Source organism: Thermobia domestica, chromosome 2, assembly GCF_964235325.1.
Source record: "Thermobia domestica chromosome 2, izTheDome1.hap1.1, whole genome shotgun sequence".
NCBI classification, from domain to species: domain Eukaryota; kingdom Metazoa; phylum Arthropoda; class Insecta; order Zygentoma; family Lepismatidae; genus Thermobia; species Thermobia domestica.
The window spans coordinates 355,105,001-355,131,722 of record NC_137455.1 but is presented as its reverse complement, the minus strand read 5'-3'; the positions used below and the strand labels follow the sequence as shown (position 1 = coordinate 355,131,722).

Below are 26,722 nucleotides of genomic sequence, written 5' to 3'. Positions count from 1 at the left end.
TGTTGCGATGACGCCACTCATGCATCTACATTGGCAACCTTTGTTTCGTTTTTATTGTAAAACGGACCTTACTTTAAGAATTATCCTCGTACAATTTTATTGCATTAAATTTGTGTACGCTTCGAGAAGAACAGAACTGTAATTGTCTACTGCAGAATATGATAACGAATCGCAATCGAGGATAAATATTAGTATGCTAGGATTCACACCTTTTACTAACGTTTCACCTTATGTATACAGACGAACACACACAAGTGACCCCGCTTAGTGTAGCCAGTAACGCTGTCGTTCTTGGTGCGAGGGGTCGCAGGTTCATTTCCCGGTGGGGACACTCGGTCGAAAAGGTGTAACAGCTTTTCCAGGCCGTCCGTCCTGAGTGGGGTTTTTCCTCATTCATATCGGGAAATGAAGGGATGATACCTTACATACAGGTCTCAAACCGCTTCCTTCTTCCTCCCCTTTTTCCCGGATAGTATGCTCCCCGAGGGAAGTTATCTCTCATATGTAACGGATTTAAGACCATAGATGCCAGTAATACACAGAAATGTGTATAAATACGATAAATAATAAACGAACACGCACAAAAAGAGAGGGAGATAAAGTTAGTGAATAAAAAAAGATGACAAATAACCATAAATACATTTCGCTTTTCTGCAGATAGATCTTTCCGCCTTTACCATGTTTCTTAGCACCAGGAAGTTTTGCCCTCTTTATTTATTTTATAAACAGTATCTATTTTGGTTGATTTCTTCTATCGTATTTCTTTTTATTACTTCTTTCACCTTTATTTTTCCTTGAAGGTGGGGAAAGAAGATTCTAGGGAGCGAGGTGTAGCTTCATTTATCTTAGTTCCGTCGAAGTAATGCGTTACTTTGGAGTTTGCATTGGGGGGGAAAAAGTCACGGGGGGAACAATCCGAAAGATAGATCCGGCCGTGATGGCAGATTGAAGAATTCACTCGCTTTGTCATACATATACTCACACACGTATATATATATATATATATATATATATATATATATATATATATATATATATATATATATATATATATATATATATATATATATATGTGTGTGTGTGTGTGTGTGTGTGTGTGTGTGTGTCAACAAAAGAGCCGGATGAAAAGTTTAGTGAAGATGAATGCTTTTGTAAGAAGAACGCTTTGCAGAAGAAGGTTTTCGAACTAAAGAATTGTACGAGTGACGAACATTGACAAGGTAGAGCAGCGTTGAGAAATGAGCTAAGTTAAAAAAAAAATGGAATAAAAAAGAAAAGAAGGACGCAACCTGCTACGTGCTTGTTTTTCTTTCTTTCTTTCTTCCGTAGGGGACACGAGTTCATCTTTCTTATACTTCTTGTGTACGCTTCTATTTTGCTTTAATTCTTCCTCATTTACCACCTTGTTTGTTGCCGTATTCAGTCACTTTTTGATTCTTGATTTCATCAGGAGCTATATACTACAGTACGTTGACACATTTCCTACCATTGCAATCCATTATGTGATTTCTCTCTCATTCTGTCTGTGTGTGTGTGTGTTTGCTTTTTTTTTTTATTTTTTAAGAAAAGAAAGGTAAACTTTTATGTGAACAAAATAAGCTCAGGGACCGCGGTGGCTCAGTGGTAGAGCGTTTTCCTCTGGCGCATGGGGTCCCGGGCTCAAACCCCGGGTTTAAACTTTGTGGTGGACAAACACCGTATGCGTTGGTTTCCTCGGTTTTCTCCTGTCTCCTCCCACTTTCTTCATTCCACCATTTCGTTCATTTCTCATAATCACCGTCTCCTTTAGCCTAACCGGCATAACCGTGGAACGTAAAACTCAAAAATTTCATTTCATTTTCAAAATAAGCTCAAGATACGAGGGATCAAAAAAAAAAAAAAAAACAGACTTTTATTCTAAAACATCAATTTATTAAGTTTTCTACAAAATGCTTTCAGTCTCATTCAAAGTAATCTCCATTAGATGCGATGCAGTTCCTCAGTCTTCTTTCTCACTGTTTCAAGCATCTCTGGAACTCTTCAACTTTGATATCGTCCTGTGCCCTCTGCTAAGTTCCTTTTACCCTTCCACAACGTCAAAACGCCTCACTTTTTGATTATTTTTTTTCTTTCTCGGGAATAGAAAATAGTCTCACGGTTCTAGGACTGCCAAATACGAATGGTAGGGAACGATATCCTATTCGTGAGAGCCCAAAAATCCTGATCCTGTTTGAGCAAACAAGGAACAAACTTAGCGACAACGCGTCTCTTTTGCAAATCCTTATTGAAAATCCGCTGGCACGAGCTCCACCTCACTCTTGTCTATTCTGAAGTTTCATCGATCGTGAAACAACGATCCTTGTTGATTTTTTGGTGGATTTTTTCACTGTTTTCGTCGTTTTGAAATGATGAAGAGCGCCCAGAACGAGCACGATCATCTACATTGATCTCATTATGTTTAAACCGTTCAAACCACTCGAAAACTTGTATGCGCTCATAGCACCCTTCTTGAAAACCTGTTAAAGCATTTGGCAAACTTCTGTTGCAAGCAAGAAGCAAAGTTTCTAACATAGTTTTTGTTCCTTTAAATATCTCACAACGATTTTCCAGACGGCAAACGGCTATGCAGACGCTGCTTGGGCAACTGATTTGAGAAGCTCCTACTAGACCTACTTAGCGGAAGAACTTACTACTACGCCTAGGAACGGCCGCGAGCTTTCAGTCCGGTTTTTCTTTTGCCCCCCCCCCCCGCTCGTAATTTCAGCGACATAACATTAAAAAAACCGATAGTTGAAGATGTTGATATTTCGGAATCGATGAAAATCCAGTATGTATATACTTTTGTCCAGAAAGTTCGGTGAATGTGTCTATATTCCGAATGAATTATTGTCTTACCTGAAACAGCAGTTATTATCCTTCGAAGTAATATTCATGGATGGTAATGCACTTCTGAGAACGACTGTACAAGTCCTGGAAACTCCTGGCGAGGAACTGCTGCACCAGAAAGGCAATAAATATGTGGAAGGGGCATTGGTATGGAGCAGGATCTACTCGCCTTGTTTGGCGTAATGGTAGCATACCCGCGTGATCCGTTACAGTAGAGCAAACAAAAAGAGGAAATGACACGCTGCAAAATTAAACTACTTTTGTATTTTTAATTTCACAGAATTCATTTTGAGACGAAATCGAGACTCGAGACGTGGCCCTTGATGAGCGAGACCCATGACCATCAGAGACAGACACGCGTCTGTTCATCGAGACGACACCAAGAACAAGAAGACTACTTTTGAGACTCGAGGTGAGATCGAGATCGAGACCACTATTTGTCAATCGAGACTGCACGAAATCTCGTCTCATCTCGTATTGATACAGTCCCTAGAGTACAGATGAAATATATTCTTAGGATTCTTAATTGATTAAAAAAAAACTGCTTCTTGCTATATATTACCGTTTTCACTATGTTAAAATCGGAAATGTGTTTATTTTTGCCACTTCTCATTTGAATAGAGGGTCAAGACATGATGGTACCTACTTTTACAAAGCTAAATAGATTAAAAAACGCTTCTCGCTATCTTATAGTTTTGGCATCTATGTAGATTAATATTGAAACCGGAAGTTGTAGTGAATTTTCATCACTACCGGTTTTAGTAGAGAATTAAGGATGGAGATCAAGTGTATTCTTGAGACGCTAAATCGATTGCAGGAAACCACTTTTCGCTATCTATTACCGTTTTCGCACAATAGTGATCGACGTTAAAACCGGAAATCATCGATTTCTACCACATCTAGTAGATGGATCACATCCATCAACGAACTCCACGATGTATAACCCTGTACATCGTGTCAAAAAGTGATACTGATCCATCAAGTAACTTTTGAGATTTCTTGTCTCCTGGACGTATAGGGTAAATACATTAAATAAACCAAAGCTTCTATATATATACAGGATGTCTCAAAAGTCCCCTGACATAGGGTAACTCTTTTATTATCAGAGTTACAACAAAATGTAAGAGGGGAAGCCGTCTCCAAATGTGATGTTTTCAATCTAAACTGAAGTTTTTTTTTTTTTTTTTTTTTAATCGGAAGAGCCGTTTGGGCTGTACCTCTTTATGCGCCCAATGTTAAATGAAAATGTAACGTTGCCATTTAACTGGAGCCACAACATAAGTGAATGAAGTTACTGTTTGAAATGAGGGCTGGCCATAGACATGTTACTGTGAAAGACAGTAACTTCATTCACTTATGTTGTAGGTCCACGTAAATGGCAACGTTGCATTTTCATTTAACATTGAGGACATAAAGCGTGTACAGCCCAAACAGTTCGTCCGATTTTAAAAATTCCGTCACTTTAGATTGAAAACATTATATTTGAAGACTTTTTCCCCTTTTACATTTTCTTGTGACTCTGATAATAACATAGTTACTTTATGTCAGGAAACTTTTGAGACACCCTGTATAAAAATGAAAGTGACAATCTTTGTAACTTAATAACTCTTGAACCACCCGGCCGATCTCGATTAAAATTCTGAAGATAGATGAGGTTCCGGCCTGGGATAGTTTTTTATTATTTCACTTTGACGGTGCAACTTGAAGAAGGGGGAGGGTTATATATATATATAATTATGAAAAATGACTGATGCTAGTGTCGAATTAATAGTTTCTTGGGGTCGCTGGGGCGAACAGTGACACTTTCAATTGCGTTTAAATCCAAATTCAACCCCCATTAGTACTCCTAAAGAGGGTGGATGGTGACATGTAAAAATAATTAAAAGTGACTTATATTAGTGTCGAATTCATAGTTTTCGGGGTCGCTGAAGCGAACACTAACACACCCAATGCCCTTTAAATCCAAATTCAGCCCCCCTTAGTACTCTTAAGAGGGGATGGTGACATGTAAAACTAATTGAAAATGACCTATATTAGCGTCTAATTCATAGACTTTTGGGGGGGGTTTCTAAGTTGATTGGTGACGATTTTGGTGCCCTTTATGTCCAAAATGAAACGTGTTCTCCCCGTGCGAAGAATGGGAATTCAGCAAGATCATTTTTTTAAAAAAAATAAATATTGAGTTCATAGATTTTCTTTCCTTGTACTAAAATAGGGAACTAAAGTACCTGATCGTCTTTAGCTAGAAGTATAATGTGCATTTATATTGCCAACCAGTTAAAAGCCATAAACATTTACACTCGTATTTAATTTCCGTGCATGATTTGGCATCTTTAATGACTGTATAATTATCGCACGTGCTAGGAAGTGCATGCAATCTCAAAAGGGGGATGGAGAGGAATATGCAAAGGAAAAGAAAAACGAAATAACGGAAGACATTAAAGAAAATAAAAACTTTATGCAACGTTATAACTATCTGAAACGAGTATCACGATAGTAAATCTTTTCATATTCGCAAACGGGAAATAAAAAAGACAGAAGTACAGACCATTAATCTCACAAGCAATTGCGTGATGAGTCATCCACCTGGCGTAGAGCAAACAGAAATATAAATTACAAAAAAAAAAAAAAAAAAAAAATCAATGCCACTTAACGGTACCAGTGTCCAGTTGGTTTATCAGCAGTTTCATGCATCTTCTCAAAACGTTCTTTCAGAAACGAAAAGAGTATATCATTCTGTTCAATGTAAAACATGTTCTTTGTAAGACATAGAATATGATAATATTCTAGTATTTAAAGGGGGTTTGAGTTTGCCGAACTGCAGCGCAAAACTGCTACATAGTAGACAGGTAAACACTTTAAGCAAACGTATTATTCCTGTCTACCATCGAAAATTTACTGCCAGATCCAGTTTATTTATGGACTGTGGTGATGTGGAAATTACCATGAAGTCAACACAGAGAATGGCAGTCATTACGTAAAGCTGTTAATTCTACTTTTGGACAGTGTTGCCTGTGATTTCTGTTGCTATCTTTCAATCAATGTTTTTCTCAGTGGCAGTTCTTGAGGGATGTCACAGCGCTAAAAATAAATATTTATTGCTACTTCCGTGTCCTTATATGGCAGAAAACGTGTTTAATAGGGAAAGAAAAAACTTGTTTATTCTGCTGCAATATATGATATTTATTCGAACTGTATGTTGGAAAATACATTATTAAGTAGCAAGCAGTAACTTATCTATTGTTCCTTGATTTTTGTTAACACTGACGCGTATACTCCTAGCAATGAAGCACCTAATCCTACAATGAAGCAGATACTATTTATAAAGTAAAACAAGACATTTAGGAATGATCCAAAAATGGATCAAAAGATTGCAATCTTCGCCAATAATATTTTTGGATCAGGGGCCACAAAATTTTTGAACGGCCCCTAAATCGAGTTTTCGTATTTTCTACGGAATAAGCACATCATACTGAATTAAGTGATAGTTTGGGTTTGGCTACACTATATGTAGTTCTCCAGTAAGGCCTAAAAGAAAATTTTTAATTGAAATATATTGGATCTTGGATCAAAGGCCACAAAATTTTTGAACGACCCCTAAATCGAATTTTCGTATTTTCTACGGAATAAGCACATTATAGTGAGTTAAGTTATAGTTTGGGTTTGGCTACACTGTATGTACTTCTCCAGATATAAGGCATACAAGAATTTTTTTATTGAAATATATTTGTTCTTTTGATGCTAAAAGAAAAAAAGTATCTTGGATTAAAAGGGAAAATGTATGAACGTTATTAAAGAGGTTTTGAAAGATTTGCGTTAGGAATGTTAAGAAAAAGCTGGGAATGTAGTGAACATCAATGCAATGCAAATAAAGGACAAAAACGAAAAAGAGAAAACCCCGAGCGACTTTGAGTAAAGAGAAGGGAAATATTTTTGTGGGGAGGACCTGGCAACTATCTCATCTTGTATTCATGGAGAAGAACAAGAAACAGGTGGCGGTGCTGTAGTATCTGTACAGTGGCGACACTAACGGCTACCGGAAGACAAATGGCAAAGTGTGGGACATAAGGGTTTCGTTCGTAACTTGCAAAAAGATAAATCCTCTCCTTTTCTTGCACCGCGGAACGAGCAGGGTTTTGCTCCTCGTCTTGTTTTACTTCTTGTTCGTCAGTTGGAGAAACTTTTTGATATTATGTCGATGATGAAGTGTCTTTACGACTTTGGTTTCTGCCTTAAAGTTTGACGTAGTTCTTAAGCTTGGTTTGACCAAATTTTATTGATATTACAGTAAAATGCATATGGCGCATGGCTTTTTTTTCTTTTTTATATTGAGTCACTATAAAATGACGTAAGAATCAATCTTACTAGAGTAAACTAAATCACTGAAAAGTTTTTGGTTTCTTGACAGAATAGAAAGCTAGAATACCTTATATCTAGGGTTAATATATTTTTGAAAGAAAAAAGAAGGACGCTGTCAGTTCGACTAAACGGTACACTTTTCCACCGTTTAGTAAAATTATATGTTATAGTAAAAGGATATTGTAAAGTACGAAGGTTTCCTTAAGCTGTAAAATATTTATTTCTTAAGACACACTTGTAGACTATACATACATGTGTGGGTGTGTCCTTCCTCACCTCTGTACATAATTCCCATTGAGATTCAGGCATTTGTTTCACCGATGCCCCAATTTGTCCAAACTCTTTGCGAAAAATTAGGACTCTGGCTAATTAGCATTCTTCTTACATTCCACTTTACTTCTTTATCTGTTTCAAAACGTTCACCTTGCAATGCAGGCTTTAACACTGGAAAAAGATGGAAGTAACTTGGCGCTAAATTGAGGCTATATGGAGAGTGGGACAGCCATAATTCTTCAATTTTGTGTCTTATTTGCGTGCTGAGTGGGGAATGGGCGTTATTGTCAAGAAGAGACCAGGTTGCTTATGTCGCATTGCGTTTCAGGTGGCGAAGAGTTAGTACCTTGGAATGCGGATGACATTGTGTGGGTGAGTAAGACCAAGGCAACACCGCAAGAGAAGTTAGATATCTGGAGAGAAACATTGGAGAGCAAAGGGCTTAGACTTAATAAAACCAAGACAGAATATTTACGTTGCAATGCAGCAAAAATTTAATTCAGACTAGACGAAGAAAGGTGATAATGTCGAAGAAATTTAAGTAGTTGAGATAAATACTGCTAGGAAAATACAGGAATAGAAAAAAATGTAAACAAGAGAATTAGCAGCGTTTGGATAAAATGGAGAGAAGTGGCAGGAGTATTGTGTGATCGTAGGATACCAATTCGCCTTAGAGGAAATGTTTACAAAACAGTATTGAGACCTGTCACATTATACGGAGAGGAATATTGGAAGACGAAGGAGAGAGAGCGGAACAGAAGTTGCATGTTGCGGAGATGAAGATACTGGAGTAGATACGTGGAGTGACGCGGAAGGACAAAATTAAGAAGAAAGCGCTCCGAGGACCAGTAAAGTTGGGACCAATAGTAAAGAAAAAATGGAAGAAAGTAGACTTGTATGGTTAGAACATGTAAGAAGAAGGTCTTCGGAATACGTAGCTTAACGAGTGGATACCATAGAACTGAATGGAAAACGAAAGCAAGGACGACTAAAGAAGTTTAGAGATAGTGTTAAGAAGCATATGGTGCACTGTAATGTCTCAGTGGATATCACACAAGATAGAAACGGGTGGAGGACAGCGACCAGAAATGTTGATCTCAGCTAACTAGGAAAAATGGTCTAGAGAAAGAAGTCCGTTAATGAAGTCTCGGATAACAGCGACTTTTACAGTGGCTGTCCATATCACGATTTCCTAACTTCTATGCAACCTACATAGTAGCAAAGAAATGTTGGTTGCCTATAATAAAGGATATGTAGAAAGTGGCTACCCATATTCCGTTTAAAATCTTACCATTCCTTAGCTTCCATGCAACCTGTACAGTAGCAAAGAAATACTGGTTGCATATAATAAAAGGATATATAGCAAAGTGGCTACCCATATTCCGTTTAAAATCTTACCATTCCTTACCTTCTATGCAACCTGTCTAGTAGCAAAGAAATATTGGTTGCATGTAGTAAAAGTATTGGCTACCCATATTCCGTTTAAAATCTTACCATTCCCTAGCTTCTATGCAACGTGCATAGTAGGAAAGAGATGTTGGTTGCCTATTATAAAATGATATATAGCTCAATGACTATCAATATCCCGCATCACATAATGATATTGCATTATCCTCTCGACTGTGTTTGTTTATGTATTGTGTAGCAGACTGTATCTGTTTTCTTCCTAACGGCGACAGACATATTCTAAACAATGACACAGTACTCTTAAAAGTGACACACACACGCGTATATCTAACAGTAACACACTCCTACTGGTTACTAAAGTATTGACGTACGGTAAATTTGGTTACTAGGACGTTCTCTTAATTCCAAAAGATATTAAGAGCTAGAACAATTGTTACATTCTGTGTACTTTTTCGTCTCATGCTCAGAATATATTCTTTCTTATTGATTTTTTTTGTGTGTGTGTGAAAGAGAAGGAAAGAAAGATAATAAAAAGCGTTTGCTGACGTTAAGTTCTTTCGCTATTGGCTACTTTTCCTTCCTAACATCGTTCCTCCTTTTTCTTTTTAATTTCTCGCATGCTTCGTAAAACTCCATAAGTCGCCTTAGCGTTCGTTTGACTTTTTTTTTTTTTAAACTTTTAGTGATGGCGTTCTTTCAATGGCGGGAACTTGATCCCACCATCTATTTGGAGGCATTACTTCTGATCTCTTTTCCTTACTTCACAAACAATATATTTCATCCCCTTACACACCCGGAGCAACTACCTAACGTATCTTGCGCCTTCTAAATTCCATTCCTTTTCTCTTTCTCTCTCTTTTTCTTTGTGTTCATTTCATTCTTTTCTTTCTCTCCCCTAAACGCATTTCGTTCAATTCCGTCGTGAGGTCAAAAGAGAAGAGAGGGAAAATCATCAGGCAAACTTTCACCGATTTATAGGAATTTTCTTTTGTGTGTGTGTGTGTGTTTACTTTGTGATACTTATCTTTCTTGTTGCCTTCTTTCTTCTTTGTGTTCTGTTTGTGTTCTTCAGGTGTACCCGTTCCACTATTGTTCATGATGCGATTACCATCCGCTTACCCCATTTTCTGAATTATCCCTTTCCCCGTTAGTCAATGCTTAAGAATTATTGCAATATTAATTATATCCCTCTTTTTTTTATTCATGCTTTTCAAGATAGTATATGAGAAAATTTTAACCATAGCGTCGAATATCTAGGCCAAACCAATTTATTTATTTGGGAAATTGTTTATTTTTGTTTTAATTGAAATAAATTTGAATTTTAATGATCAGAGATGGAGTGGGTCAGTGGGTCAACAGAACGTTACCCACTCTGACCCACCACCCACCGTGAACCACTGTGACCCACCGACCCACTCTGCTCAGTACATTGTAGACAGCATCTTCTGAACACTGGTGAAATTGTCTACGATTTACTTTCAAGGCCTTCATTTTTTCCTTTTTCACCTTTTTCTATTTACTTACCTAAAATGAGTATGTCTAAGTGAAAAAAAATAATTCTGGCACTATTAGATATTGATATCTGTACTTGTAATAATAGCAATAGGACTTACTACCAGTGATGCAAATTCGTGGAAAAAAATCCCATATTGTGGAATTTATTGACAATGATTTCTCGAAATGGGATAAAGGAGTTTTCATAAAAATTGACAGGATTTATGGGATTTTTCATATATCCATTCCATTGACGCAACCAAAATTGTGTATGGGCGAGGACTAGGCAAATAAGTCTTCAAAAACTTTAAATTAATGTTAATTGTCAAATTTTCTTATCATAGAACGCATGTTACTGTTAAAATTAATGTACATTGAGGGGAAAAATCGTATGTGACATACGTAAAATCATATGTTACATTTGTAAATCCTGAAGTTTTTGGACTTAACGTACAACAAACGTATAACTGAAAACGCATGTTCTATAATACTTTCTGTATAAGTGTCCCATCTATAGGTACTTTCCTTATGAAACAATATAGGCAGTCAAAATCTCACATACAAATGGCCGTTTATAACATATAGCTAACGAAGGTAACATACATATATGTATGTAATATGAGGAAGACTGTTAGTTGTCAGACATCCTGCAACGGCATGATGTAACATCTAAGGGCAGTGCCTATGTAGCCTACGGATAACGTATGCTCCATACTGATTTCTGTAGTAACTAAGAGGAGTCCGTATATTTGTCCAGAAAACAGATTTTTCTCAATGTATGCACTAACTTGTGAATCTCAAAAATCAAATGCCAAGGAATGTCAATTGTACTCATGTATTTTTAGAAAAAGAGAGAGAGATGAACGAATGAATGGAATTAACGGAAGAAAGTAAAACGAGAAACACCCAACGTTCCATACGAAATAACTGAAGAATGAAGTTTATCCAGTTTTATCTACAGTTGAAGAGTATGACACAAAAGCGTCATGAAAATACTAAACTCACAACAAAATGTACTATTTCATTAGCATTTCCAATTGTCTCTTTCAATTAAAGGAAAGTACTTGTTCAATAAACTTTTTGATGAACATAGACGATCAGATTTTTTAAATAATTCACTTATTCACTCATATTCATTGACAAGTTATCGTGGAAATAGCATATTAATTATATTTCTGGGAGGCTCTCAAGTATCTGTTAAAACAACTAAAAAAAATCATGTTCCTGATAACTATGTCAGATCAGCTTTCTTTGCTTTTTTTTCAGAGTATAAAATTGTATGGTATTTTATTTTGGGGTAACAATTGTCTACAGTAAAAGGCCATCAGAATTATTTCAAACGCAGACAAATTAGCTCATTGCAGACCTTTGTTTATCAATCTTAAAATTATGACAATAATCAATCTATACATTTACACAGTACTCCTCTATATAAAAAGTAATCACCAAAATTTACAACTCAGACAAGATATCCATTCGTACAATACTATTAATAGAAACAATAAAATCATAAATGTTTCATATTAATGACTGTCCAAATTATTAAATAGTTATGAGACACTTGGAATAAAATTGTATAACAAGTTCCCTGTAACACTAAAAAATGAACATGTAGGTAGTTTTAAAAATAAGTTATACAATTGGTTAGTTGCAACGCTTTTTTATTCTTTACAGGAATATTTTAATTGTTCAATAGAAATGTAATGTATTTCCTAATCTCGTGTTGAGCTAATATTAAAAATGCATACCGTTATTATCATTTATTTTGTAATGTCATTTCATCATTAATTTAGTTATAGATTATTATTCATTTATACTTATGTATCAATATTATATCTGATTTTGACATTGTCTATTGCTATGTATAGCTTAACGACAATAAAATTCTTTATTATTATTATTATTATTATTATTATTATTATTATTATTATTATTAATATCATAAACTCATAATCATCATCATAAGTATTCTGCCATTATTGGCAGGTCACTTGCTGCAACTGAGAAGCTTCCATATTTCACGTCTTGCGTTAACCTCTTCGTCTTCACGTACAATTTTTCTGTTTTGATATCGTCCATTAATTATAATCTCTTTAACCTCCCTCTTTTCCTTGCCTCCATTCTCTCTAATACATCCTTTATGATACAATTCCTTCTTACTCAATGTCCAAACCAGTTTCTCTTCCTCTTCTTAATAACATCTAAATTTTTTCTTCCCCACCATTTCTAATGCCCTCTCATTCATTTTCTGTTCAACCCAGTTAAGTTTCTACATTCTTCCCCACACTCACACTTCGAAAGCTTTGAGTCGTTTCTCATCATTTTTGCGTAATGTCCACGTTTCTGACCCATACAGTGCATGCACTTTAAGTCTTTTTTCTCAACTCTTTATTCAAAGTCCCACAAAATCTTCCTCCTAAAGACATGTTTCGCCGTTCCTGTCTTTGCTTTTATTTCATGATCACATTTCATATCATTACTGATATCAGAAACTAGTAGCGTTAAAATTCCAACAACCACACATTGACAATGTTTAAATCATGTTTTAGAAGTACTTAAACAAAATAGTTGTTCGCCTTCGGCGAGGAAGACCCGGGATCGATTTCCAGTGAGAGCTCTTGTGGTTTGAATTCCGTGTTAATTTTTAGGTAGTGTTACCAATGAGACAAGGTTTGGACCTGTCTCGTGTCGAAAAAATGTGTCGTGAAAGTGCTGTCTGGTCTCGAAAACTATTGATAGTTCTTCGAATGCTTATTTGGACTAAATTATTCGAACAGTTTATTTTAGTATCGAGTATTATTATAGGCGTTTGTAAAATATTAGGATATATGAACAATATTGTTCAAATATATATATATGTATTCACCTACCAAATAATTATTCACATAACTAATATTCTAATTATATTATTCTCATAACTAATATTCTAAATGATTCGAAATGTTGTCGAACTATTAGACGACTATCGAAATATTGTGCGAATCCCATTGTTAATATAGGAGTAATTGTTACAATAAATGAATAGTAATTCCAATGATGAAAGAAAAATATTCAAATAATTGTACGATAGTTTTAACAGCTGTAACAAGAAACCGTGTATGATCAAACCCTACACGTTATGCATCCCAACAAAGATTTACTGTCCAGCGGGTTAGTATATCGCTCGGGCGTTTTCACATTTTTTTTTTTTTTTTAATTGCTATCAGGGAAGCTACGTATTAGAGCGAAAATTATGTGAAAATTGCATTGTATTGTGATCAGTTTCATGTGTCTGAACAACATTACAGATTGGAGTTCGTAAGGGAGTGCGTGAATTTAAGTTCCATCTAACGGAGAAATAGAAAACTAATCGATAAAAGATGGAAGAAGATAAAAGAGGAACGGGAAGAAATTTATGAATGGTATAAAAACTTTTTAACTCCTCGTCTCAAGACGAAGAGATTAGTTCAGAACCATAATGCATCGAAATCTTTCAATTTACTTTAATTAGTCCAACATAACTCTTTTTCTCTCTTTTATTATTCGAACTCTTTCTCATTGGCTTCCGTTTCAACTTAGATAATTTTCTCCACTCTTCTTCGTACCCACATTTTCAAAGCCATAGTTGTTTTACATCACTTTTGTTAAAAACTAGTGTTCGTGCTTCTGCTCTCAAGGGTACAATACTCCAAACAAAGCATTTGATGATCGTTTGTGTTAACTTTTTATTTAATAACCTGTAAAAAGTGTTTTTTCTCCGACCTCAAAGGCTTTTTACGCCATACCTGTTTATGTTTTTATTTCATGTTCATGCATTATGTCTTCACTGATAATACTACAACTTTATTTCTTTTTCTTTTCTTTTTTCTTTTTTCTTTTTTTTTTTTTACTTTTAGCATTAATTTGAAATCAATTAAGAGGTACACAGTGACATTTAATACTTAACTTTAATATGCATCAAAATCAATTAAAAATGTGCTGGTAGAGTAGTGTAGCCCACAAGACGAGAGATGTTTGCAATTCGAGACAAGACAAGAAATTTCATGTGTCTCATAGGAAACATTAGTTCACCCAAGTCTTAGGTTTCAAACACTGTTCACTGTCATATGATTCATAGCATAAGTAACTAACTCTAGGGTCTATGGAACTCGGAGGTTCAATGGCACATTCACAAAACCTCTCTGGTGACTTCTGTCCTTAGCCAACTGGATCCAGTTTCTACTTCGTATTCGTATTTCTGCGAGATCCATCTTAATATTATCTTCCATCTGTCTTCCATCTTTCTAATGGTCTTTTCTTTTCGATTGGGTTTCCAGCTTAAATTTTGAAAGTGTACCTACTTTCTTCCATTGTAGTTACATTACCTCCTTACCTGATTCTCCTAGAGATAATAATTTTAATGGTGTTTGATAAAGGGTATAATTGATACAGTTTCTCGTTATGAAGTATCCACACATTCCCGTTCCTATTGAGTCCGAATATTTTTCTTAGAATTTTATTCTCAATTACTTTCAATCTGCATTCTTTCCTCAAAATGAACAAACATGTTTCGCAACTCATACAGCACATCAGGCATGATTATCGTTTTATATGCGTATTTCAAGCACACGGTTCATAATATTAAAAAAAAAACTATAAATTGCTGAAGTGGTTGTAAATGTAATGAAAAGAGCATTTGTCAAGATTTAAAGATACGCAAGTCATTACGCGATTCAATAATAAATACGTTCTACTGTAAATGTTATTGTCGGACACATTTCGTGGATCTCTCATGGCGTGATAGGATTCTGATAACTTCTAGATGTAATGTAATTAGAAAAGAAATCAGGGCATAAAATCTGTACATAAATTTAATAAATGAAACAAGAAAAATTGAGACGAAACAAGAAAATTATTTTTTGAGAATGAAGACGAGAAAATATTGTTCCTTTCTCGTCTCGTCTCTTGAGTAATACTATGGTACCTAATGGACACACTCGTAAAATATGAAAAATTAATGAAAATATCGATTTAACACATAATAAGCATTGTTTTAATGGGAGGCGGTTCCTTTATGTATCTGTCTTACTGGTTTCCACCAATTGTGAAGATTAAGATAAGGAAATTAATGTATTAAACGAAATATCAGAATTGTTTTTTTCTGGGATAAAACTCGAAAACACAAAGACGAGAAGCTGAAGAGACTTTTTTTTTTCAACTGGTCTTCTGGAAAATAAAACGAAGAAGCAAAAACAATCCCTTCCTATGGCATGCCATGGTTCATTTAATACCAGGAAACTGGTTGTCGTATCTCTTGCCACCATAAATACAAGAATGGAGCTAGTAGCTAGTAGCTACAAACAACTCGGGAGTTTTCCTTTCGTTTCCTTCTTGGCGGAAGCGAAGCATGTGATGGGGGTGAAACCTAGCATTTCCTCTTTTCTCTATCTATCTATCTGTCTTCCGCACTGCTTCTCTCTGTGTCTCTTCTCACTACACACCCCCGTGCTTCCTCGTCGAAATCCGTTTCCGTCTAAATGCACTATTTACCCCTCTGTGATGCCAAACCAACGCTCTCATGTCGTAGGGTTTAAAGGCGAAGGCGTCACGCTAACACTTTTAATGGGAAAGACCTATTTACTCTACAAACCTACCAGGATTATACTTACCAATATTTAATTTACCTTTTTTCTTCGCGCCTTTCGTAGCAATTTGAATTTTATCTGTATCATTTCCTTCTAAGATATGATATTCATATGTATACCTCTCGTTTTCATGGTTCATGTGCTCACATTTTTGTACATATGTTTCGATTTCTACTGGAGATAAAGTTTTCTACTGTTGACTTCAGAAATTTAAACAAATGAATGTCTCATCATAAGTTAAGAATGCCAAGTTAGTGGTAGAGTTGGGAAATGGCCTTATAAGCAAAATGATGAACATGTGGTGCGAGACAGTACTCAGACAAAAAGAATGAGGAGTGGTGATTTGTATAGATTTTCATTCATAAACTGTGGTTTGCGGGCTACAAGTTGCTCTTGTTATTTTATCTTACCAACTGGTACTACAGCTCAGGTTGAACTCTGGCCTTCTTCATCACATTTCTCCTAGCTTCTTGATCTTTAACAATTTCTGTCCAGGTTCTTATCTTCTTCATCTTCAGCTACATTTTCTTTCCATCTTATTTTGGGACGTCCTGTTTTTCTGTTAGAGTATTTCTTTTCGTTAAATACTATTTTTTTTGCCATCCTATTATCTTCCATTCTTTCCTAGTGTCCGAACCATCTTAGCCTCTGTGATTTAACAAATCTTCCAATGTCTTCTCTATTTCCTCATTACTGCTTATCATCCACTGGTTTCCTCTTCTTTCAGGACCATATATCTTCCATACAATTTTCCTTTCAAATTTCCTTAGTGTATTTTTCTTCCTTCCTTCCTTAGGATTCAAGTTTCTTTTCCATATGTAACAATTGGTCTAATCAGTGTTTTGTATACCTTTAATTTTCGTCTTTCTATCTACACTGAGAAAAATCCGCTATCCGGACAGCGGTATATTGTGCAAATATACGGAATCCGTATGTTTACTACAGAAATCTAAATGTATCATACGTTATCCATATGCTACATACACACTGCCGTTTAGATGTTAGATCATGCCATTGCAGGATGTCTGACATCTAACAGTCTTCCGTATATTACACATGTATACGTATGTTATGTACGTCAGCTATGTATATGTTATTACGTCCATCTGTATGTGAAATCCTGACCGCCTGTAGTGAAATCTTGAAACATTTATACAGAAAATACATATAAAATATACTTTTCAGTTACACGTTTGCTGTACGTTAAGTCCAAAAACTACAGGATTCTCACATGTAACCTACGTTTTTACGTACGGCGTTTTTTCCAGTGTATCCATCTCCTTTTCAACAACTGTAAACTTGCATAGTATGTTCTACTTCCTGTTTGTATTCTTGGATTCTGATTTTCATGTTATTTTGATCTTTTATCATCATGCCCAGATATTTGAAGTTTCTAACTGCTTCTAATTCTTTCCCTTTAATTATGATGTCTTAAACAGTATAGTTTCTCTTTCCTTGTAATTAAAAGTTGCCCTTGTCAGACAGGCCCAAGAAAGACAGGCAAGTGAATTACGTATTACACCATAATTGAGAATATGAAACAAAATTTGGAAAGTATAAATGGAAATGTATTTAACTTTCCCTTCTTTGCCTTCAATTTTAAAAAGAATAAAATATATACCTTTCTTCTATGAACACCAATATAAGATAAAAGAAATTTTTAATTAATACAATGATATTTAAATAATATAAGTTTGCTCGATCACTGGTATATGTTCAAAAAAAATAATAAATTTACTTTCTAGGGGAAAAAGATGGGGTGGTCCGTAGAATAATAATAGTGGTCCCTACTTGAGAAAAGTATCCGAAATGCTGCTCTAAACAAAACAAGATTCCTTATAAAAATACGTTATATCTATTTAAAGCCTCATTTTATCATAAATTCACTGTAAATTGAGAATTTCGAGTATCTTTCCCTATATTCTCCCTCGGTATGCTTTCAGTCTTATGGTGAAGGGTCACTAGAGACAATTGTAATACTCACATCCTTTCCTGTCGCTGCAGATGTAATATACTCTATCGAGTTTTCGTTACTTATTGGGATTTTCAATCAAGCAAAACATGGTTATCACAGTTAAATAAATTTTAATATGTTAAATAAGTTTAATAATAAGTTTAATAATGACTAGGCTAAAGGAGATGGTGATGAGAAATGAATGAAGTGGTAGAATGAACAAAGTGGAGGAAACGGAAGAACTTCGAGAAAACCCACGCATATGGTGTTTGTCCACCACAAAGTCCACATGGCGCGAGCTGGGATCGAACCAAAGACCCCATGCACCAGAGGACCACTGAGTCACCGCGGCTCAACAACAGAAAAACTGTACTTAGATACAAGACAATTGCAATTTAACATATAAAGTCTAGGAACCACATGTATTGCAGCTGCAAATCGAATCCAGATCTCCCATATTTGAGTTCCGATGACAGTGTGTGTATGTGCGGATCCCATGTTAACTGTGAGTCTACGTCTAATTATGGCGTCTATACTGGAAACGAACTCGAAATCACAATAAGTTAATCAATTTTACGGATTTGGTTTTACGATTCGTCTATTTAAATATGATGTTGACTAACTATCAAAGAAATATTCTCTTTTATTTAAAAGAAAATAAATATATTGCAAATCATATAGCCAAAACCAGCTTCATCTCTTCTGCTTCCTAGGTACAGCCTAAGTTGGCATATTCTTTGTCTTCTGTGAAAACATTGTTAAAATACAGAATATGTGTAATTATCACTACAAAACATAATATGTGTATTTCGTTTTTATTGCAGATTTTGATCAAGACGGGAAACCGGATAATATAAGCTTTATGATAAAAAGAATTAAAGTTCACTCAACAGATGCTCTGAATGATACATCCTACCGATTTCCTGGTAACTATGGAGTTGAGAAGTTCCTAGAATTATTTTCAGGTAAGTTTAGCTTATTTTCTGTTGCATTTTCAAGAATTATAATAGGTATTCCCTTATATTTAGATTTTTAAAATGAACTATTTGTAAATATATATATATATATATTTTTTGTTTTTTATTATTTGTGACAAAGAACTTTGAGTTATCTAAGTCTGTAACATTTCAGTCTCTTGCAGAACTGTGGGAGCAGGGCGGCTTAGTGGTATAGTGCTTACCTCTTGTGCTTAGAGTCCCTGGTTCGATCCTCGACTAAATAAGCTTGTGGTGGACAACATTGGGGCCGTGGATTTTCCCGCGATAATCTTTTTCTTTCCTTCTACATTATCATTCCACCAATTCTTTCATCATCATTCACTTACCTTAATTATCGTCTCCTTTAGCTAAAGAGTATAATCGTGGGATGTTAAACTGTAAGATTTTTTTCTTACAGGACTGTAAATTTAAAATGTTACACTGTAAGAAATGTAGTCGAAGTACAGTGCTTGGATATTAAAACTGATTCAAAACACATAAATGAAGGGATTCAAATTTTCTTCAGCAGTTAAAATTGTGTATAGAGGGATTAGAATAAATTAAATATATAAAGAAATTTGAATGTGTGAATGATAATACATTCCGGACGTACAGTACAACTGTATTCCTAAATACAGGGTAGGTTGAAAGAAACTTATAAGAACCAGATATAAAGGACATATTTTTTAAAAAATCAAAATGCTATTGACCAAAAAGATATTCTCTATCGTCAATAGCATAAAGGTCTGGTGTCCATCCTACTGGAACCATACACGACCGAGCAGTCCCTGATCTTGCAGATATGGCATAAACCAATCACGTAACATGGTGAGGTACGCAATGTGATTCACAGCACTATCAAAGAAATATGGACCTACCAACTGGGTTACAGACATTGCAGTCCAGGTCATGACATGTGTTGGATTGTGTTCAAGTTCTTCATAAAAATGTGGGTTATCTTTACTCCACAAATAAACGTTTCTGGGTTTTCCTTTTTGTACTGCGATATATTGCATACTCGTCCGAGAAAAGCACTTTCCCTCATTGAAGGAAGAGTTGTAAAGACATCGAGCATTCGCCCATAAGCCTGCTGACGTTTTAGCATGTCAGTGTCACTCAATTAGTTTACAAACGAAAGTTTAAATGCCTTTAACTGCAAATCCTTCTTCATATGTTTTTTTATAATATCGAGTATGGAATAGCGAATTCCTGTGACCGTTTACGAATACATATTTTTGGCGAACGTGCGACTGACTTATTACTTCGTTTCTAACAAAATTATTCACCGTATTTTCTGATCACATCTCGTGTATATAAACGCAAATATAGTGTCAGCCAGCACTATTATTTGGGTAGTATTGTTGAATATGCCTCCTGTTGATATTTGCACGTTGCAAAATTTCATTGAATTCTGTCTACGAGTTTAAAAATTATAAGGGTGTTTCAAGATAAGTGTCCACCCTGTATAACATATTGGAAAATATGAGAAAGACTACTCTTTTGATTTAAATTATTTAAACTTGCAGATATGATACGTTAATTTTAGTCTAAATTTTATATTTGTATACGTATGTATATATGTATATGAGAGTGTTAAATGTTGGGATTCTGTTTTTGTTTCACGTATAATATTTCCAGGATAGAAGCTAAATTCTGAGAGGAGGTATAAAGTAAACCTACAGTTTGTTTTTATTTTTCGTTCGATAACTGATACGCGTGGAACAAGGAAACAATTGACACTCGCGCAACAAGCAGAATGGCTGGTTTTGCGGAAATGTAACAGGGCAATGCCATTAAAGCGTTTCCTCTGTTCAAGTTGTTTCGATCAGCGGTTTTCGGATGATAGATGCCCCCTCTTTCCCCCTCAGACCCTTTGCTTCCCTAGGCAAGAAAAAAAGGGTTAAAAAACAAAATGATAAAATGTATGAACCAGTGATGTCTTTTTGGACGCCAGGAATGCTTGGGGTCATTTCTTCTTCGCATTCACCTTTTTTCTCTCACCCCGCCCCTGCCAGAGTTCAGAGACAGCGTTTCAATAAGTGCAAAGTGTCTCAGTAGAGTGGTCCAGAAAAGGACCAGGAGCCAAATTGGTTTGTGCTGGCGGCCAAACGGCCTCAGCACAGACACCCACGGGACGGGGTCGGATGAGCTAGTTCTCTCCTGGCGGGAGAACAGAGAAACGAAAATCGGGTTAGCAAAGCTCACATGTTCATACAAGCTTCCCGCTGCTGGAGATGGAGAACTTTACTTTCTAAACGATGTATATTAGTGTGAATTTCTGCCGGCAAAGAGCGACTGGGATGGAGAGAGACCGTTACGTTTTGCACTGAACATTAAAACTACGTTGATTATCGAAAAATGTAATAAAGCTATATCTAATTTCATTTTTTAATCTCTATTTTTTTTCCTACGGACAACCATCTAAAATTTTCTCCTCGAAATTGCAAGCTACAAATGAAAATTTTTTATAAAATGAAATGAAATCTTTCGGTTTTACGCCCCATTTTTATGCCGGCTAGGCTAAAGAAGACGATGATGATGAGAAATGAATGCAATAGTGGAATGCATAAAGTAGGAGGAAACGGAAGAATCCGAGAAAACCCCATGCACACGATGTTTGTCCACCACAAAGATTACTTGGCGCGAGCTGGGATCGAACCAAGGACCCCATGCATCACAGGTAAACGCTCTACCACTGAGCCACCGCGGCTCCAATGCGAGCCATAACTGAAATTTTTCTTACAGAGACGTGAAATTGTATTCCTAATTTCGAAACACCCAGTAATGTAAAGCAAAGTTATAACTAAAAGAAAGTCACGGAAAGAATTGTTAGTAGAGTTTTGGGGTCGCAGTGGCTCAGTGGTAGAGCGTTCACCTCTGGTGCATGCGGCCCCTGGTTCGATCCTAGCTCGCGCCAAGTGAGCTTTGTGATGGACAAACACCGTATGCATGGGTTTTCTTGGGTTCTCTCATTTCCTTCCACTTGCTTCATTTCACCATTTCATTCATTTCTCATCATCACCATCTCTTTTCGCCTAGCCAGCATAATCTCGGGACGTAAAATTTAAAGATTTCATTTCATTTTCTTATTAAAAGTTTTTTTGAAAATGACCTAAAATGCCATTTTATCTAATATAAATTTCAGAATTTCGGGGATAGAGATCTGATTCAACATTTCCTTCTGAATATAAATTTCACAGAAGTTATTTGAACATAAAATCGACCGGATAAAAGATGTTAAGATAGTTTTTCGTTAAGATAGTGAAAAAAAAAGTAGAGTTATAATACGTCTCGTTTTGACCGGAACAGTCCCGGTTTGAAGGCTCTCGTCCTGATGTCTCGCTGGTTTACCTTTTGCCCCGGTTTTCAGTTGTGATATGTTCACCTTTTCTTATATGCTGCATCCTCTTTACAGTATTCTTCAATATTATTTATGATATTACATATACCTTTATGTTAAGCGAATTCGTGATATTATTCAGTTCAGACTCTTTTGTCATCGCGAATTCTGACGAGGAATTTGAAACTTAAAATATATAAAATTATAAATATTCCTGTTGCGCTGTATGCATGTTTGCGTACTTTGAGGAAAGAACGCAGACTAAAAGTATTTGTAAACAAAACCCTAAGGTAAATATTCGAAATGGGGAATGGCAGTAACTTCATAATGAGAAATTGTTTAATTTACAACTATATACTGTTTACCGAACTTTGTTTGGTTATCAGGTGTAGGCGACTCAGGTGGGCAGATTATGTAACTACAATGCAGGGTTGGCCAAAACACTGGTTTTCATTGAAAAAAAAAGTTTTTTTTTTTTGTTTAAACCCGGTTTTGTTTGTTTAAACCAGGTTTTTTGGTTTAAATAATTATTCTATGTATTTATATTAGATATGGACAGAAATTAGTTTGTTTCGCCTTGGTGTTATTATGCAATAACAAGGTTATGCTGGAAGGGGTCACATAAGCTTAAAGCGAAATACAAACCGCTTCTCGGCTTCATACAAGAAAAATTGCCCATTTCGACACGAAACCGGGACTAATTGGTCACAAATGCGATTGCCGATTCACTCACGAAGGACTCCTGGTAAAAATACGTTGTACTGATCTTTACATAGGCCTAGTTGTTAATACAATTGTCAAGAGTTATTTCAGAAGGACAAAAAGATAAACAGTTACACAAGTAAAAACATGTATACAATTATATATATAGCCATTGGGAAAATCCTGTTATTACTTTAAGTGTATTTGTATATAAAATTTTCAGGTCAACGTATCATAATCACTATGCTAAAACTGAGGTATTAAATTACAAATTTGGTATGTAGATATCATTCAATAAAATTAAAACAAAGTCATATCCAAGCTGATGTTGGAAGCTGCGCAGGGAGTTGATAAATTTTGCCAATTTCTATCAATATATTTAAGCAACCTTGGCTTCTTTATAAAACAACAGGCATTCAGGCAAGTACAAATATATAATTTGGTTTCGTTTCGTTTCGTATGTTTAGGCTTAACATCCTTATGAAATACCAAAGTTGTCACGGAGAAGACTTTCGCTTAAAGGGACACCTCGAATCGTTAATTGGTTTACACTTGAAAGATGGGTTGTTGTTCGACCGAGAATTGAACACGGGACCCCTTGATTAAAAGGTGAAAAGTACATAAACGTAATGCAGATGGTTTCATATGTGGAAACTCACCATAAAGTTCACACGATTTAAAGCATTTTTCGTTCTTTTTTTGTTTGGTTTAAATCATGGTTTAAACCACCTTGGTTTCTACCAGCCAACCCTGCTACAATGGAAGAAAGTAGAAACGCTTTCACAATTTTAACTAGAAACCGAATGGAAAAAAGACCATTGGGAAAACCTAGGCGCAGATTAACGACATTTTGTTAAACTAAGTTAGAAACTTGTCCGTTCAAGCCTTTTATGATGAGAACAATTAGGTATCATGTGAGCCAAGCTATCTTGAGCACATAGAGAATTTACAGACGAGATTATATAATATTTTTTTTTTAACATTTTATGGCAAGTTTTTAGACAGAATGATGCACTTTAATACTTTTTTGTTTCGTTTTTTCATTGAAAAATTACATGTGTAGCCTCGTTACATTTAATTGTCATTGTCAGTTTTCCAAATAGTATGATAGTCTAACGTTACGTTATGAGCCAAATTTGATTACCCGCTTGGGAGAGTTCTATCTCGTCCCGAAATTTTTCATTTCGCGGGCAACTCTGCGAAATTGGTTAAGATAATAGAAAAAAGTAATATTTAAGTCAATAGTAGAAATACAACGTTTTTATCTATACATTATGATTATTGTTTGCCCAAGAAATAAAATGGGACGAGACGAGAAATAAGTTTTTCTTTTTGTCTTTCAAATCTTGTAGTCTCGTCTCGTTTCTCAAATAATTCTGTCTTGTCTCGATTTTCTCGTCTCTTTTCCAAAATTCTCTTGTCTCGTTTTGTAAATTTATGTTCAAACTTTATTCCCTGATCTTTTTTCTTAATTTCACGAAGGGTTATGAGATTTCTTCCGCGTCACGAAAATTTTACAAAAAAGTGTGATATAACATTTAAAGTTATTTATTATTGGAGTATGTTGTGTGTAATGACGTGCGAATCTATAAACGTTGATAAATGCTCTTCTTGTGTTCATACAATAACTTTATCAATTCATAGTTGTATATACTACAAACGTCAATTATCAGCTTTATTGGGTTAAAATAAGAAAAGTTAGTAATATCCTCCGTTAGTCAGTCACTTTTTAATATTACTGAACCGCTTTCTAATATCGGTTATTTTCGATCACATATATATATATATATATATATATATATATATATATATATATATATATATATATATATAGATAGATAGATAGATAGATAGATAGATAGATAGATAGATAGATAGATAGATAGATAGATAGATACACGGTGGCCCAAAAGTAGTTATACAGTCCCGTACTGATCAACTCATTGCTTTTTATATAATTTCTTATTGTTATCCATCAGGTAGAATTAATTCCTTTAGTATTTGTTCTTAATGCCTTTTTACTTATATCTTAAACTGGTAACAGCCGAAGCAAATAAACCTACAAGCTAGAATGTTATACTTGCAGGGGCGTATACCTACTTTTGGGCCAACCTATATACATACATACATACATACATACATATATATATATATATATATATATATATATATATATATATATATATATTCTTCCTCTAAGTTGCACAGTCAAAGTGAAACAATAAAAACCATCCCAGGCCGAACCTCATCTATGTTGAAATTTTCATCGAGATCGGTCTTGTTTTTCAGGAATTATTAAGTCACAAACGTTGTCACTTTCATTTTAATTATATGGATAGAAAAATGAAATGAAATCTTTAAGTTTTACGTCCCACGGTTATGCCGGCTAGGCTAAAGGAGACGGTGATTATGAGAGATGAGTGAAATGGTGGAATGAAGAAAGTGGGAGGAAACTGGAGAACCCCGAGAAAACCCACACGGCGCGTGCTGGGATTGAACCAGGGGCCCCAAGCACCGGAGGTGAACGCTCTACCACTGAGCCACGGCGCCCCGTATATGGATAGATTAGATGAATCACGTAACACGAAAACAATGTTTAAGAACAAAGAATTGGATGAACTAATGTTAATCACGAGATTTGTGGATCTTCTCATTTCGTCTCGATTCCCGTCTCGAAAACAATACGAGAAATTTTATGTTTTTAGTCTCGTCTCGAATTTTTAAAATGTACTTCTTATCTCATCTCGACTCGTCTTGTTTTCGAGACGAGACGACTACAAATTTTTCGGCTCGAAAGTAAACTAAATAGGATTATAAGTTAATGTAAAATTAAATTCATTGTAGTTTAGTTGTATTAATAAAAAGAGTTCTGAAATCAAATATTTTGCCTTTCTTGCTGTAAAATCTTAAAAAAGAAATCTTTGAGTTTAACGTCCCACGATTTTGCTCCGAGGCAAAGGAATAATGGTGAATGGTAGCGAAAGAGTTGTGACAATGAAAAAAGTGGGAGGAAATGGAAGAACTCTGAGAAAACGGACGCACACGGTGTTTGTCCACCACAAAGTACACTTGACACGTGCGGGAAATGAACAAGGGCCCCACGCACCAGAGGTGAGTGATCTATCATTATGCAACCGTGCCTCATTGCATACTTTCAAGTAGCGTCGATCCCAACCTACAATTGTTGATACTCTGCTGCATATGAAAACTATACTGTCAATTATATTCATCTTGACAGAAATTCTTCAACGAATTTATGACCAATTAACGTAACTAGTTATGTTACTTGCAGCGTAATTTAGTATCTGATCTTTCTGGGAGTTATAATAATTATATTACTAGTTATTTTCTTCTTGTGAAAATTTTGTAGTATTTTCATGTAAGTACGTAATGTAATGTGTGAAAATTAATCCCCAGTGTCGTAACTTTGTTAATTTTTTTTTATTGTTTGTTTACAGAGGAAGATTATGATGCGTTTTGTTTGGCCTACATGTTTACGTATCGAGACTTTGAGATGGGAACTCTTGGTTTGGCATGGACTGGTGACCTCAAGAACGCGGGCGGTGTCTGTGAAAAGAATGGGGTGAGTACAAGTCTTCAGCTTCTTCTCACAATCACGTATTTTTTTAAAAAAAAAAATGCTTTAAATCAACTATAATTATACAGTATTATGTGCGAGGGCATGTGAAAACATGCTGATTAGCAAATTTCACGCAATAGTTTTTTTTATGTCTTATTTTTGTTTTTA

At 35.4% G+C, this 26,722-nt stretch overlaps 1 protein-coding gene across 1 annotated transcript in view; it reads left to right on the top strand.

Annotated features, from left to right (window-relative positions):
- The window catches only part of LOC145678796 (disintegrin and metalloproteinase domain-containing protein 10-like), a 502,666-nt gene that overhangs the window by 415,952 nt on the left and 59,992 nt on the right, over positions 1 to 26,722 (top strand). Inside the window, exons 5-6 of the mRNA XM_081749311.1 lie at positions 18,780 to 18,920; positions 26,433 to 26,557. Coding sequence (XP_081605437.1) covers positions 18,780 to 18,920; positions 26,433 to 26,557 — 266 coding nt within the window. The remainder of the gene's footprint in view (positions 1 to 18,779; positions 18,921 to 26,432; positions 26,558 to 26,722) is intronic.